This window comes from Macrotis lagotis, chromosome 1 (genome assembly GCF_037893015.1).
Source record: "Macrotis lagotis isolate mMagLag1 chromosome 1, bilby.v1.9.chrom.fasta, whole genome shotgun sequence".
NCBI classification, from domain to species: domain Eukaryota; kingdom Metazoa; phylum Chordata; class Mammalia; order Peramelemorphia; family Peramelidae; genus Macrotis; species Macrotis lagotis.
Genome location: NC_133658.1, coordinates 693474834 through 693491465, shown reverse-complemented (window position 1 = coordinate 693491465; position 16632 = coordinate 693474834). Strand labels below are relative to the sequence as shown.

General features: G+C 34.4%; 1 protein-coding gene across 8 annotated transcripts in view; it reads left to right on the top strand.

Moving 5' to 3' along the window:
* The window catches only part of UBR3 (ubiquitin protein ligase E3 component n-recognin 3), a 291086-nt gene that overhangs the window by 177114 nt on the left and 97340 nt on the right, over positions 1-16632 (top strand). For all 8 annotated transcript variants that reach the window (XR_012474268.1, XM_074215740.1, XM_074215735.1 and 5 more), the window contains 3 exons: positions 3497-3646; positions 7840-7973; positions 14332-14442. Coding sequence is in view for 7 of the 8 variants with exons in the window: in XM_074215740.1 (XP_074071841.1) it covers positions 3497-3646; positions 7840-7973; positions 14332-14442 (395 nt within the window). In the remaining variant the exon portion in view is untranslated. The remainder of the gene's footprint in view (positions 1-3496; positions 3647-7839; positions 7974-14331; positions 14443-16632) is intronic.

Genomic DNA, 16632 nt, shown 5'->3' with positions numbered 1-16632 from the left:
TAGCTGCTCTTATACTTTTTAAGGAATTATTTTCTTCAGAGAGCTTTTGTATCTCCTTTTCCATTTGGGCAGTTCTAATTTTTAAGGTATTCTTCTCATTGGCCTTTTGAATTGCTTTCTCCTTTCGACCTAAACTGGTTTTTAAGATGTTATTCTCTTCAGTATATTTTTCTGTCTCCTTCACCACACTGCTGACTCGATATTCATGATTTTCTGGCATCATTCTCATTTTTCTTCTACCTCCCTTATTTGATTTTCAAAATCTTTTTTGAGCTCTTCCATAGTCTGAGACAAATTCATATTTTTCTTGGAGGCTTTGGTTGTAGAAGCTTTGACTTTGTTATCTTCTGGATTGCATTTTTATACTCTGAAGGACCAAAGTGATTGTCTGTGGTCAGATTTTTTGTTCTGTTTGTTCATTTCCCCAACCTGTGATTTGATTTTAACTGTTTGTAAGATAGGGCTCTGCTTCCAGGGTGGAGGAGACTCCCAAGTTTTTGAGGGCTGTTTTTTACAGCTGTTTTCAGAGACCCCCCCCCCCCCCCCCCAGGGTCCTGCAAGTTCTTTATTCTTACAAGATCTATGAGAAGCTGTGACTGTTCCTCTAGCCTGTGCTCTGGTCTGTGCATGACCACAAGTAGTCCTTTCTGCCCTAGAACTCTGAGGAGAGTTCCCTGCTCTGATGCAGCAGTAAGCTCTGTTCTGCTTCTGCTCCTTTTCCTGAGACTGGTATCTGAGTATGGGCAAAGCAACAGACTCCTGACCCAGTGACCGCAAAGAGACCTCTGCAATCTTCCCTGACCCCTTTCCCGGCTGTGGGCTGAGTGCTCTGGAAGCAGCTGCTGGGTGGCTCCCTGTGGGGGCAGTTCCCCAGTCCTCCTCCTGGTCCCATGGGGCTGAATCTGCGTTGGGGTCTGTGCTGGATGTGCATCAGAGTTTTCCTGCTGACCTTCCCCATTGTCCTTCGCTATCCCTCAACTGAGAGGCTTGAAAACTGCCCCTGCTGTTATGGACTCAGGTATCCCCACAGTCTGTTCCTGCATGGCTCTGGCAAGGCTTGGGCTGCGCTACAGGCCTTTTCTAATCTCAGTGTAACAGACCTTTCCCACAGATCTTCCAGGTTTTCTTGGGCTAGAAAATTGTTTCACTCAGTCTTTTTATGGGTTCTGCCACTATAGAATTTTATTAGAATCATTATTTAAAGGTATTTGGAGTGATTTGGGGGAGAGTTCACAGAAGTTCCTGCCTTTATTCAGTCATCTTGGCTCCTCCTCCTTAGACATAGTGTTTTGATTTCTTTCTGTGCTTCACTTCCTTCATCACCAGTTGCTTATTGAACATGTCAAATTGGATGACCTTAGAGACCTCAAACTCACCATGTCATTCTAGGATTGGATAAATTATGTTTTCTACCATAAACAGTAAAATATACTAAGTCACATGGCAATTTAGAGAACTATACAAGAAGTGGAAATCTTCTGTGTGCAGAACATATATATTTACCTCTGACACAAATGTATAGGAAGGCAACATCTGAAAGAGTTATATGTCATAAGGTGGAGCATAGACAGTTGTTTGAGGGTCTTCAGCCTTGTGACTAAATCTAATCTTATCTAGTAATCCCTTAATATCCCCTGTTATGCATTAGATCCTGCATCAGGCACTAGGAATACAAACACAAAACTAGAATAATACCTGCCCTCAGATAAGAATATACCATATATTATGAAGAAACTGAAAATTCTAATAATTAGAATCCTCATGAAAAGATCCTTGAAGGATGCTAAGTATTTTAATAGATGACTTGCAGAGGGAGTATATTTTAGATTTGAGGGGTAACTTGAGCAAAGGAATGGAGTAAAGAAATAAAATGAGTTTGGGGAACAAGAAGAATCACATTTTAATTTGAAGTTAGAATATATGAAAGGAGAATAATATATAATTCTGGAAAGACATATTGGAGTCATATAATAAAAAACTTATTAAATTCTCAAGTTGGGATTTTTAAAAAATGATCAGTTTTGCAAAATTCATCACAATACAAAATTTTTCATTCATTTGTTCCAACAGATATTGAGCAACTTCTCTGTATGTAATCCTGTATAAGTTGCTATTGTAGGCACACACATTTCAAATACACATAGTGCCTCCCTTACTATTTGATTTGGGGAGACTAGTAATGAAAAATAAAAATAAAATTAATGCAACAAGATAATAAATGATCAAACATCATCTGTTTGGTAGGTTCAATTAGTGCTATGACTTCAAAAAATTCACTTTGGGGCGGCTAGGTGGCGCAGTGGATAAAGCACCGGCCCTGGAGTCAGGAGTACCTGAGTTCAAATGTGGCCTCAGACATTTAATAATTGCCTAGCTGTGTGGCCTTGGGCAAGCCACTTGGGCAAGCCACTGCCTTGCAAATAAATACGTTAATTAAAAATTCACTTTAGAATGGAATGATCAGGAAATGTTTCCTGGAAAAAATAAGGTTCTTAACTTTGAGTTGAAAAAGTGGATATGGGTGCAGGGGCAAGATGACAAATTAGAAGGAGTAACCCATGAACTCTCTCATTATTCCCCTCTAATCAACTTTAAAAAAACACCTGAAATCAAATTTTGGAGCAACAGAACCAGCAAAAGGCAACACATTTTTCTAGCCCAAGCACTTAGGATGTCTACAGGAAAGATCTATAACATCAAAGTAGGTATTGGCCTGGAGTGCATGGGGAGAGAACCCAAATATTGAAATAACTTTGTTATATCTTGTTTTGAGGTTGTATGCATAGATAGGGGGGTAACTTTTTTTGGTTTTTTTTTTTTTTTTTGCAAGGCAAACGGGGTTAAGTGGCTTGCCCAAGGCCACACAACTAGGCAATTATTAAGTGTCTGAGACTGGATTTGAACCCAGGTACTCCTGACTCCAGGGCCGGTCCTCTATCCACTGTGCCACCTAGCCACCCCTGAGGGTAACTCTTGCTGACTTTTTTGTGTTATTTGTATTAAATCTAAGAAAGTGATGTATGTGGATGTCATTTCTACATAAAAGTAATATCAAAGTTTCTTACTAAGAAGATCTGAGTATTTTTGAAGTCTGCCTTCTAAAACTTAAAGGAAATGCTTTTAGAATGCTAAACATTTCTTTTTTAACTTTTCTGAAGAATTAAGTACTTCATATTCTTCATGTTTAGCACCATTTAAAAATGGAATACAAGACAGAATAGTTTTATTCAACTAAAGTTAAAATTCATTTAATACATTCTTTTAATGTCAAAATGTAAATACAACTGTCAGCTGTTTTCATTATCTCGTAAACTTTTTCCTATAAAATTTTTACATTAGAAAGCTTAAACCCTTCTTCCATACAATTGCCTCAGTTTTGAAGCAGTGACATTATCATGCTTAAGTAGAAGTATTTGAATTTTACTTTTCTACATGTTTTTCTTATAGAAAGACTTTTTCAGAGAGTTGTAGGAATAATATAGCCTTTTTATCCCAGATTCTCCAGAAACTGATATTGCTATGGAGATTGTGACACCAGAACAGCAAGTCTCTGAAGCAGTTTATGACTGTGTCATCTGTGGACAGAGCGGCCCATCCTCTGAAGAGCGACCCACAGGTCTAGTTGTGCTTTTGCAAGCCTCTTCAGGTATGTTTCTTTTTAAACTACTTTTCAGAATCAAAATTGATATTAACGTTTCATTATTGTGGAAGAGCACCAAGAGATGGAGTTAGGGGTCCATAGACTTTAATTCTGCCTTTTAAATTTTAAACACTTAACACAGACTTGGAAAGTCACATAACCTCTCAGTCTTAGTTTCTTTAATTGGGAGCAATAATTCATTTTGTACCTTATCTCAGTGTTGTAATAAAGGAAATACTTCATTAATCTTAAATTATGTAAATTATTAATAGCTAAGTTATTCATATATGCATGTGCTTATATATATAGATATATATGTAAGTTTTTATTTTTATTGTGTAAAATATTGCTATATGTCAGTATACCGATATCTAGATCTGTATATATGGATATCAAAGCATTGGCTTGTTTTTTGTTTTTAGTCCTTAATCATAAACCTATTCATTAGTGTTGCAGTTTGAGAGAAAATTCATATTGAAGAGCTTATTCTTTATTTTGTAAGACATTTGAAATTTTAACATTGTTCAATTCCTCTGTTCTTATTCCTTCTCTCTCTAAAAATTGAAAGGAATTTTTTAAGATTTTCTTGAAAACTCTAGGTCTAGTGTCTCTTTCCAGATTGTCATATATTCCATTTTATCAAATATAAAGTCATGTTGATGTCATATGTAGGTGATGTCTCAATATTTCACAATAGTTGTGGAACAATATCTAAGGAGAAGCTGTTTCTTTCTTTTTCTTTTTCTTTTTTTTGAGACTTTATGGATTTTTATTTTAATTTTTTCCAGTTGCATGTAAAAATAGTTTTCAGCATTTCATCCATCTGCAAGTTTATGAGTTCCATATTTTTCTACCACCCTCACTTCTCCCCCTCCCCATGGCAGCAAACAAGCCGTAAAAGTTGTACATGTACAATTGTGTTTAATATGTTCCCATATTAAGTCATGTTGTGAAAGTTATTTCTATTATTTCTAAAGCTGTAGTTTTTTGAAAATCTTGAAGCACCTTTCCCCAGAAGTACTCCTCTTTACCTTGCCTCCCTCACCTCAGATATATTTGGAGATAATAGTACTTTTTCCAAAACCTGGTTATAAGGAAATCTGTTCAGAGTATTACTTCTAGGAAAGATCATTTGATTAGGTTGTAGTGCTTGAAGATGAACTGAACTTCTGAACATGTCTTAATTTGTTTGGTTTGGAGTTAGAGTCCAAAGCCTGTAAGGTTTCTTGGTACAGGATTTTCCAAATTTGAAAATACTTCTTTTTTGTTTTTCCTTTTATGATCTATTCATCATTCCCTCCTATAACTCCAGCATACGGAAGGAAAAAATGTGATAAAAACTCAGCTTCAAGTATAATAAAGACAGCCCATTTAGCAACTCCTAACACAAAGACTTTCAAAGCCCTCATTGTTTCTTTCCTTTCAGGACTCCTATGTTTTTCTTCTCTCATCTCTCATGCTCTTTTTGTGTGACTTTTCTCCTCAGAAGATATTTGGCAAAAGACCCTTCTCCAAGGTTTTCTTTACTGATCCTCATATACTTTAGCCTTAGTTTAAATGCCATGTTCCAAGTTTTTCTAAACACAAAGCTATCTTTTTTTAAAAATTTTTTTACTTATTTAAGGCAGTGGGGTTAAGTGACTTGCCCAAGGTCACACAGCTAGGCAATTATTAAGTATCTGAGCCCTCATTTGAACTCAGGTCCTCCTGACTCCAGGGCCAGTGCTCTACCCATTGTGCCACCTAGCTGCCCTCTGAAGACTATCTTTCTTACTCTCAGTGTCCATTTCTCATATGAAAACTCCTTTTTAATAACAAGTATTCACCACTATTAAGTGATTTTTAATAGTGTTTGGGGGTGAACACACAGGTAGTAGCATTCCTATTGGCTTCCCTAAATATCCACAGTTTGACACTATTTAGTGATTTTTCGATGGTAGAGCACTCTTCTTTTACTTGGGAAGAAAATTATATATTTGTTTTTTCTTTTTTAAAATGTTTTTTTTTTTCAATTACATACAAAGAACAATATTCAACATTCATCTTTTTTGTAGAGTTTTCTACATATTCTGCATTAGAAAATCATATATTTCTAATACTTTCAATAACAGTCTTTACATAAATCCAAAGAGAACATAGTGAACCAATAATTCTTAGTTGTATTCTGGCCAGGAGTGGGATTTAGACTTGGAATCAAGAAAACATGTGCAAATCCAGAGACTGAGGCTTCCTACTCACAAATCTACCTTCTCTATGCAGATCTTGGATGACTCGGTCCAAGAACATTGAAGTAAAGGGAAGTGAACAGTTGTAAATGATATTATTTTTTTCAGATGCTTTTTAAAATAAGAAAAATAAACTTAAATATGAATTTCCTAATTTCATTTTGCTAATGTACTGGTTGTGATTAAGAACCATCTCCTTTTATAGGTACTCATAGATCTAACTATGGCTGTATACACTTGTAGATATATTTTTTTTTTAGGTTTTTGCAAGGCAAATAGGGTTAAGTGACTTGCCCAGGGCCACACAGCTAAGTAATTATTAAGTGTTTGAGACCGGATTTGAACCCAGGTACTCCCTGATGCCAGGACAGGTCCTCTATCCACTGCGCCACCTAGCTGCCCCTAGATAGTTTTTAATAGTAAAAACATTATGTATATTTATATAATACTTTATATAAAACTTTACAAAGTTTTTTCCTCACAACAAACCCATCAGATGTTCAGTGAAAGTATTATTATCATCGTTCCTACTTTAAAGATGAAGAATTTGACAAATTAAATGATACGTTTAGAGTAACAACTATTAGAGTTATATAGCTATTATGTCTCTGGAACTCGGGTCTTTGTGGTTTCCTAGACTGACAGTATCTTAACATCATGTTGTTTCTTACTTACTATCCTATCTAAAGCCTTAGCTCTACTTATTTTTTACTATCAGCCTGTCTTCTGAATAAATAGAAATGTACATGTTGAGAATTTCAGTCCTAGCGTTAGTGACCTTTATCTCCCAAGTCTGCTTTTTAAAATAGAAATTCTGTACATTAAACAACTTCATAGTCCACTTTGAGATTTTCCACTTATAAAACAAATAGTTTTGTTAGACTAAAAACTGTGAGAATTTAAGTATCATTCCAAGGAATAGCTGAGTCAAGAATGTTATCATTTTAGAAAGGACAATGCAACCTTCTGGCCTATAGGGGTATAATAAGATTTTTATAGAGTTTTTTAAAGAAGTCAGGTCTAGAATGTGTGTGGTCTAGGATAAAGGACATTGTTTGGTACCTTCCTTTTTATTTTTCCACTAAAATTTGACTTCTGATTAAAATTAAATAGCAATGATCAATTGATCAAAATATTGTTGGGGGGCAGTTTCACAGAAGTGCAAAAAAAAATCCTGAAGAAGTTATTGGAGAAAGGGAAGAGATTTACTATGTTGTACCACGTGCTGACAGTAATTATGTTTAGCATGGTGATGGAACTGGAATTATCAACTATTTACCTTCACTTTGTTCTTATTGGAGTTCCTGTGTGTTACCTGAAAATTCAGTGTTTGGGTCATATCCTGTAATTGTTATAATTTGTGAGTAACTCTGATAGTGATTTTAGAAAACACTCTTTATATATGTTGACATATACTTATATCCTTACTATTTCTTTATTCTTTGGCTCACAAATTATGTTATTGATTAAATTCTAGTTTTTACTAGAAATAAAAATAAAATAATTTATATTTCTTGAAGGTTATACTTGAATTATAAGGTTTGAGCTTTTGAGTACAGGCTGAGCAATATTTTTTTGTCTGTCATGTGTGAACTAGTGTAGCTAAGTTTGGAGTAGTTCATCACTAGGAAGTTGACTACAGGGTGATGTACATAAAGAGGCAGTGGAAGGAATTATGACAGAATCATTCAGATTCTGTCAATCATTGGGACTGAAGGTTTAAATATATGTGTGTGTATATATATTCATAGATATATGTGTATATATATATATATATATATATATATATATATGTATGTATGTATATAGTCCCCAAATAACCTTTTTTTCCATCATTTTTATTTTAGAAACATTTCAAACCTATATTTGGAGGTGTGAGTGGGGTGAGAAATTTGGTGTATTGTGTAAACAACTCATTTCCTTTAGTAAATTTGTAATTTTGTTTATTTCTGCCCACTTCTTTTTTGTTTGTAGTTTTAGGGCAGTGCCGAAATACCACAGAGCCAAAGAAGCTACCAACCACAGAAGAGGAGCAGATATATCCCTGGGACACCTGTGCTGCAGTACATGATGTTAGGCTTTCCTTACTGCAGCGTTTCTTTAAGGATGTAAGTATTCTTGATTCTCAAGTTGTTGGATGTTTTTATATTTTTTTTTATATATATATATATATATATATATATATATATATATATACATATATATATATGATTTTATAATTATTTGACATGCTTTTAATTAAAATTAAATTTTCAGATATTAAAGTAATATAAAATTTTGACAGAAATAATTGATTTTTTGATTATTTTTCATGATACAGTTTGGGGGAAATATCTTTTAGATATATAGAGTGAATATTATAATATTATAGGAACTTTTTTTATTCTTTTTAGTTGTTTTTAAGTACTACAGTCAAATGCATTATGTTGCTCTTTAATGGGGGTTTGTATAGTGTGTGTGTGTGTGTGTGTGTCTGGGAATTCCAGAATCTCTAGCCCTTTAAAGCATTCTCTTGGTGTACTGCTTGTTGTAATCCACTGTGTCTCAGTTTTTTTTTTTTTAGGATTTTGCAAGGCAGATGGGGTTAAGTGGCTTGCCCAAGGCCACACAGAGCTAGGTAATAAGTGTCTGAGGCCAGATTTGAGCTGAGGCACTCCTGACTCCAGGGCCGGTGCTCTATCCACTGCGCCACCTAGCCACCCCCAATAGTGGGTTGTTTTAAAATGGTAAAGTTTTCAAAAGGTAGAACAAGCAGCTGAGGCAGGCTCCTTAGCAAATAGCACTGTGATGATATGATTAGGTCAACTACATGGTGATGATATCTATCCCATTGTGTTATAAGTCTTCTGTATATTTAATTTTGCGGTTATTAGAGGTTATTTCTTTATTATATTTAAAAAGACTAGTTGTGTCCTTCTGCCCTCAGCCCTCACAGTGGTATGTTCTAATGGACAGCTGGATCAATATCTAGTGGCATTAGAGAAGACATCACTTTATAGTGCTGACTACTTTACAGTGAACCAAAGTGATCAAGAAAATCAAGCTTCCAAGTTTCCTTTCTCTCAAGGGAAACAGTAATAAATGAGAGGAAATTTAGTAGAAAGCATTTATGATTAGACCTTGAAAAATCCAAATTCTTGTACTACTTTTTGCTATCTACTAGATGAGGAGACCTTGGATAATTCAAATAACTTTTCTGAACCTCACATTCTTATTTTTTTTAAGAAAGATTTTATTTATTTTGAGTTTTATCAATTTTCCCCTTTTCTTTTTTCTTTGTATTTGTTGTATTATTTTTATTTATTTTTATTTTTGTACAAATGATGTTTTTTATGTTATTAAAATATTCTTATATAAGAGTAAACATAATACTCCTCCCCCCAAATATAGACCCTAATGAGTAATAAAGGAAAGAGAAAAAATAAAAAATAATAGTAATAATAATAATAAAATGTGCTTCAGTCTATGTTCCAAGACCATCAGCTCTGTCGCAGGTGAATCACATTCTTTATGATAAGTCCATCATAAAATTTACTTCCATATTTTTCCACCATTGCCATTGCTGATCACAACTTCCTCCATTTGTACTTCCTCATTATCACATACTATATTTTCTCTCTCCTTTCACTCCGTCCCTCTTCTTAAATGTGCTGTAGGGTAGCTGAGTGGCACAGCAGACTGATCACTGGCCCTGGGGCCAAGAGGCCCTGAGCCCATATACCACCCCTAAGGCCCAGCAACCCCCTAGCCCTGTGGTCCCAGACAGGCTATCTAATCCCAGCCCCTTGCAAGAAGTAAAAAAGAAAATGTGTTATATCTGACCACTCTCCCCCATGGCCCACCCTCTCCTCCATCACCCACCCACCCCCATTCCCCCTGTCCCCCTTCTCTCCTCCTTACTCTAGATGTCTATACCCTATTGAGTATATATGCTGTTTCCTCTCCAAACCACCTCTGATGAGAGTGAAGGTTCCCTCATTCCCTTTCGCCTCCCCCCCTTCCATATCATTGCAATAGCTCATTGTAATAAAAAAATCTTATTATATGAAATATCATAGCCCATTCCACCACTTCTTTCTTTTACTCCCATTACATTTCCCTTTTAGCCATTGACTCCATTTTTACAATATAATATATCTTCAAATTCAGCTGTCTCCCGTGCTTCATCTATAAAAGCTCCTTCTACCTGCTCTATTAAATGAGAAATTTCATATGAGTGTTATATCAGTATCATTTTTCTAAGCAGGAATACATGCAAGTCTCTCATATTTTATCTTTTTCCTTCACCACAGCTAGCTCCTGTACTTATACTTCTGAACTCACCTCCTTTCTTTTCTGGAAGTTTGCCCCTTTGCCAGACATTTCTACTGGAATGTCCAGTGATTTTGGAGCTGTGAAATTATAGTTCATATTACTGAGTATTGAATAAGCACTCTTCTCAGACTTTGCATGCAGAGATCAGTGAGTTTCACCTATGCTCTCCTCATTATGCAAACTTCTTTTTTTGTGGTGCACATACACTCTTACATCTCCTTGGTTCTATTTTTATTCAGTGATACTTGTAGGTATATATTCCACAACTGGTTTACGGGCAGCAGTTTTTGTCCACCCAATTTATCTCACTTTAACTTCCTCAGGTGCCACTTCTCTTGGTTCTATGTAGTTGCATGTGTGTTTCTGATTAGAGATAGTAGTTTTGTTTCATGATTTTTGCTTTGATTTTTCTGGTGTTTTAATTATTAAAGAGATAACAGTATGTTTTCTCTTTGATCTTTGTTTTGACATCTTTTGACCTTTTGTTCATGGCCTTGCTATGGGGACAGCCTTTTAGCATGTATCTAGACTTGTATGACCATGGGAAAACTTTATATGAGTTTGTCAGGAATGTTGTCAGGTAAGTGAGAGTTTTGTAGATGTACTTTTGCCTACCCATGTTTCTTTTATTGAAATAAATATAATTGTTTTCAATTAAAATTTTGTTTTAGAATCAAAATTAAAACATAACCTTTATTACAAATATGTATGGTCATGCATAAACACATTCCTGCATTGTCCATGTCCAGCAGTGTTTTTTAAATGGGACAGAATTCCTGGATGAGAATTTTTCCTTTGTGATTTCATTAGACACAGTTATTTGTAGAGTGGAATGTTTATATCATAAAATGCTTTAGGAATCCTAAAAGAAGTTTCTTGAATAAGAAATTCTTAAAATTATACTTACAGGTGAGTTTTCCATTGCTTGAAGTTTTTGGGCTTACTTAACCGTACCAAAACACAGTAGGTATCTTAAATACGTATTGGCCCAACAGATATTCTTTCTGCCTACAGTCTAGTCCCTTCTCCAAACCTTCCTATTTCTGTTGAAGGCACCAGGTATCCTTGCCACTCAGATTTACCACTTTGGAATATTCATTGAATCTTCCCTTTCTCTTACACCTGCTATCCAGCTAGTTCGACAAAGCTTTATTTTATTTTATTTTTTTTTTACAAATTCCTGGCATCCTAGTTCAGTGCCTCCTACCTGGATAATATCAGTACCTTAATAAGTAGTCTCTTCTTCCAGGCCCTCTCCCTCTTCAATCTTTTTTGTACTTATACTGTGGGGAAACCTTTGACAAGGTTATTTGTCAAAATAACCTTAAAACACAGTTCAGCCATTTCATCAATAATTTTTAGAGATTTTCTGGTGCCATTAGAATACAAAAATACTCTTATTTGAAATATTTTACATTTTTGACTAAACCTCTGCAGGCTTATTTCACATACCCATTGTTTCAACCAAACCGATCTTCTTGGTAATTTGATGAACTTGACATTCATTACAGGATCTTCTTCTGAGTTTTTTCACAGGCTGACCCGTATACCAGAAAAGTATCTCTACCTCTCTTCGACTTTTTTTTTTAAGGCTTAATTCAGGTGCCCCTTTCTTTGGGAAGCCTTTCCTGATTTCCTCTAGTAATTATTTTTTTTCCCTCCCTCTTCCAGTAATTTTGTATTATCTGTGTAAATGTTGCATCCCTTCCAGTAGAATGTACGTTCCTTAAGGTCAGGAAGTATTTTTCATTTTTTTCCCCTTATATCTTTGCAGTTTTGTAGCAGTTATTTAGTAAATGCTTTTATTTTTGTTTGCTTGAATGTGTGGCTTTCTCATTTATCACAACCTATAACAGCATGAACAGTGTTTTCTTGGTCCCTAAAAAATGCTATGGTATTCCTATCTTCAAGTCTTTTTTCATATTCTCTATCTAAATGTCTCCTCTCTTTCTTTCTTCCAAATGCTACCCTTTCCTAAGGTTCTACTTGGCATACCACTTCCTTCACAAAAATCTGTCCTGATATCACCAATGTCTGTCATCACTCTTTCATTTTTTGGAACTCCTTTGGAACATAATGCCTATGTTACTTTCTCAGTTTATTTTAATCTTGCTTTGAATTGTTAATTAAATGTTTCATTTCTGTATGACTTGACATTCCAACTGACATGTAAGATACCAGAGGACAGGGATTATGTCTTATATATTTTTTTCTAATTGTAACCATTTGGGATTTATGTTTGTATGCATATAATATAAAACAATGAACTAAACATAGTAATAAGAACAGTAATAGCAGAATTTGCATAACACATTCATAATTTCAAAACCCTTTAAAAATATGATTTCATTTTATCCCCATATCAAAGCAGATGGTATTATTATCTCCATTTTACATATAAGGAAGCAATGTCTTTACTTCCTTATCTGTAAAACAAATTTTAACTGACTTGTCCAGGATCACATATCTAGCAGGTATCTGAGACCAGATTATAAAACTCAGGGTTTTTTTTTGTACATTTTATATTTCTTTTGTACTCCTTACAGAGCTGTACACATAGCAGATGCTTAATAAATATTTATTGAATGAATGAAACACAGAAATTTTAAACTTTATTATGTAGCTATTAGTCAGAATGCAAAAACACCCCGTTAATTGTTAATTGTAAAATTATTTTATTCCTTGAAGCTCAATTGCACTCATTTTTCATGTAAGACTTTGTAACCATTTAGAAAAGTCTATATTTGATGAATAATTAGTTTTTTAGTTTTTACATCCATTCAAGAATTCTTGTTTATAGTGACTCCAATCACTTTGAGTTTCTAATAGAATACTGAATAGTAGGTTTTTGAAGATAACAAATTGGTATTTTATTCTTAACTACTTTCATAAAAACAATGTTCCATTTTTAAAGTATAGTGCCAAAGAAAGAAGCTTGGTCATTTTATTACTGAATTTTAAACTTCTTAAAATGATCTTAATTCCAAAAATGAAATGTAAAAGGAAGACAAGCTAACCTCCTGTAGTTCTTCTGATTTGCAAACAGTTGAAGGCTACTTACACATGCTATGCATATTTGATTTGAACTCATGTAGATCTTTAAATGTGTCAAGAAATTCATTCTTTACTCAACAGTATTTTCCCCCACTATCAAGCGTACTCCTCCTTCCTTCCTTTCTTCTTTGCTTCCTTCCTCTCCTCCCTCCTTCCTTTTTACTTTAATTTTTTTCTCACTTTCTTTCTCTTTCTCTTTCTTGCAATTTAAAAACATTGTAACCAATTTTGATTTAAAATTTTTGAAAATACATTGAACAATTAACAGTCTTGTTAAATAAAATATTATAAGTTGACCTTGATCAGTCAAAAATTATCTGAACATTGTTGTGTTAGGCTTTGATATAATGATGTTCCCAGAGTCTGTTGAGGAAGGAGGAGCTATTTAACCTCACATTAAATAATTCTAAGTAGTCCTTTGTCTATATTTGTCTCTTTGGTTTTACTTACTGAAAGCTCTATTCTCCTTTCTAAGTTGTTGCTTTTAATATGCCATTAGCTGGAAACCATATGAGAAAACTATTAGAATTATTTCTAAAGTAAGAGTTAATAGGCTTTTTTATGAGAGCTTAAAAGGTTCTCATATGACTAAAGTACAGAACTTCTATGCAAGAACATTGCCAAACATTTTGACTCTAGGTTGACCTTTTTTGTTGTTGCACATTTCCTGATTCTTAGTTATTATTTATTTATTTATCCATTCATTCATTTTGGAAAGTCTAGGTTGCCTGCTTTATGACTTTTGAGTTAGGGTGATCTTATCTTTCTGATAAAGAAATTAAAACCTTATAATTTTTCTTCAACACCTCACTACAATTTGCTTTGGTTACAAGATGATAAGTTTAGTGGAGGTATGATTGTTTCATGAGACATACATATTTATAGTTTCAGTAATCACAGAAGCTTGGGACTAACATTTATAGTATTTCACTTTAAAGAGAGATTGCTTTTAGATTAGTTGTTTGTGTTTTATATCACAAAAATATAAGTTCTAAAGTGGTAGAGAAGTATAATAATTTTCTTTTTTATGTGGATATATGTAAATTGTTTTAAACATGGATATGTTTACAACTTGTTACATTTTTCTTAATTTCTCAGAGTTCCTGTCTTCAGGCTGTATCAATTGGCTGGGAAGGAGGTGTTTATGTACAAACCTGTGGCCACACATTGCACATAGATTGCCATAAATCATACATGGAATCATTACGGGTAAGTTCATTAGAAAAATAGAAAAAAGTTTTATGCTATGGCTTTCCATTTAATGCCAGGGATGTTTCAAGATATTTTCTCCAGGCTTAATAACCATGCTGACTACTGTGACAGCTCTTAGGCAATTGTTTTATTTTTAGTTTATTAGTTTTATTTTTGTCTTTGCAGTGCCTTGCAGAGAGGAGATGCTTAACAAACATTTTTTGAGCAGAATGGAATTGATTCTTTTTAGCCTCCTACTCTTCAGGCTTCACCAACCCTGATCCTTTGAGGGAGGATCACACCTAAGTTATTTACAAAAATTTTTTTTTTGGTTTTTGCAAGGCAGTGGGGTTAAGTGACTTGCCCAAGGTCACACAGCTAGGTAATTCTTATTAAGTGTCTGAGGTCAGATTTGAACTCGCGTACTCTTGAGCCGGTGCTCTATCCACTGCACCACCTAGACGCCCCAAGAGTAACTCTTTTTTTTTTTTTGTAAGGCACATGGGGTTAAGTGGCTTGCCCAAGGCCACACAGCTAGGTAATTATTAAGTGTCTGAGAGTGGATTTGGACCCAGGTACTCCTGACTCCAGGGCCGGTGCTTTATCCACTGCGCCACCTAGCCGCCCCTGCCATCTAGCCGCCCCAAGAGTAACTCTTGAATGAGAAAGAAGCTCTATCAAAGTCCATCATTGTTGATAAATTGAGTCATAAAATGTGTTTGCCTTCAAGGCCTAACTCATATGCTGTGCTGTTTCTTCCTTAACTTGTTCCTTCATCTACTTTTTTATATTTTCCAAAGCACTCTGTATCTCTCTTCTGCCTATCACATTCTCCCTTTTATCAAGTCTAATTTTGTTTGTATTTCAGTTTGGTATAGTGGAAAAAGTATTGCTTTTGGACTCAGGAGAGATCTGAGTTATAGTCCCAGCTTTAATACTTATTAAGTTGTATTATATGAACAAGTCACATGATATTTAATCTCTAGTTTCCTCATCTGTAATAAGACCTTTAATATTTATTTTATAGAATTGTTATGAAGATCAAATGAAATATGTTTGAAAACTTGAAATAAATATCAACTATTATGATCAGTGCAACAGTTATCATTATTCTGTTTTTCCTATGAGCCTTCTTGTGGACAAAGGACTATTCTATTTTTTTTCTGCTTTTGTCTCTAGGACCTAGTATAGTCCCTTGCATAGTAAATGTATGTAGAATTAAAAATCTTAACACCATGGATATTGTTGGTGGTGCTCTTCATTTAGGTATTCAATTGTGGTTGAAAACTAGATCTGTCTTTCAGACACAAAAAAATCTGGTCTGGGGCAGTTAGGTGGCACAGTGTATAAAGCACTGGCCCTGGAAGTCAGGAGAACCTGAGTTCAAATGTGGCCTCAGATACTTAATAATTACCTAGTTGTGTGACCTTGGGCAAGTCACTTAACCTCCATTGCCTTGCAAAAAGCCCAAAAACAAAGTAATAAAAATTCTACTTACTTACTAATAATCTCATAGTGAAGAAAATCAGTAGTATAAAAGATTAGGTTTGCTCACATAATGCCTTGTTCAAGGTCCAATTCATCCTGTTCCTTTTCTTTTGTTCGGAAGAGTCTTACCTAGTTAGGCAAATGTTTGAGTTGTACAAGACCATGTATTCACAGTGCATGCAGGATCAAAAGATAGAAATTTGTATTGTTCAGGAATTGATACAACATAAAACTTATCAAATCAGAACTAACCTTTGGGAATGGAGATTAGCATAACAATTCTGTGAAAATGTTAGTTAAGCTAAAATAGGAATTCATAGCCCAAAGAATGATGTAGAGATTGAAATGGTAATGATGAAAAATATATTAATAGTTCATTCTAGATAAGCTAGTAAGGCATCTTACTCTATATCTCTCTTTTTAAAAATTTTTATGGTACTACCACTATGGGAATAAAAAGGCATTCTGCTTCCTGAATAATTAATAATAATAATAAGAATGATGATGATGATGAATCACTACTATGATAGTGGGAAATCAAAATGCAAGTTTTTTGTCATTGTTCAGGATTTTAAAATGGTATTGAATTATATTTTTCCAGAATTTTATTGAAGCCTTTAAAGTTGAAAATTGAAAGTAACGGGCAAGACAACTTTTTGGTGTTCTGGCAAAAAATGATTCAACTGTTTGACTGAATTCTGCCATTTTATTTCATGTAAC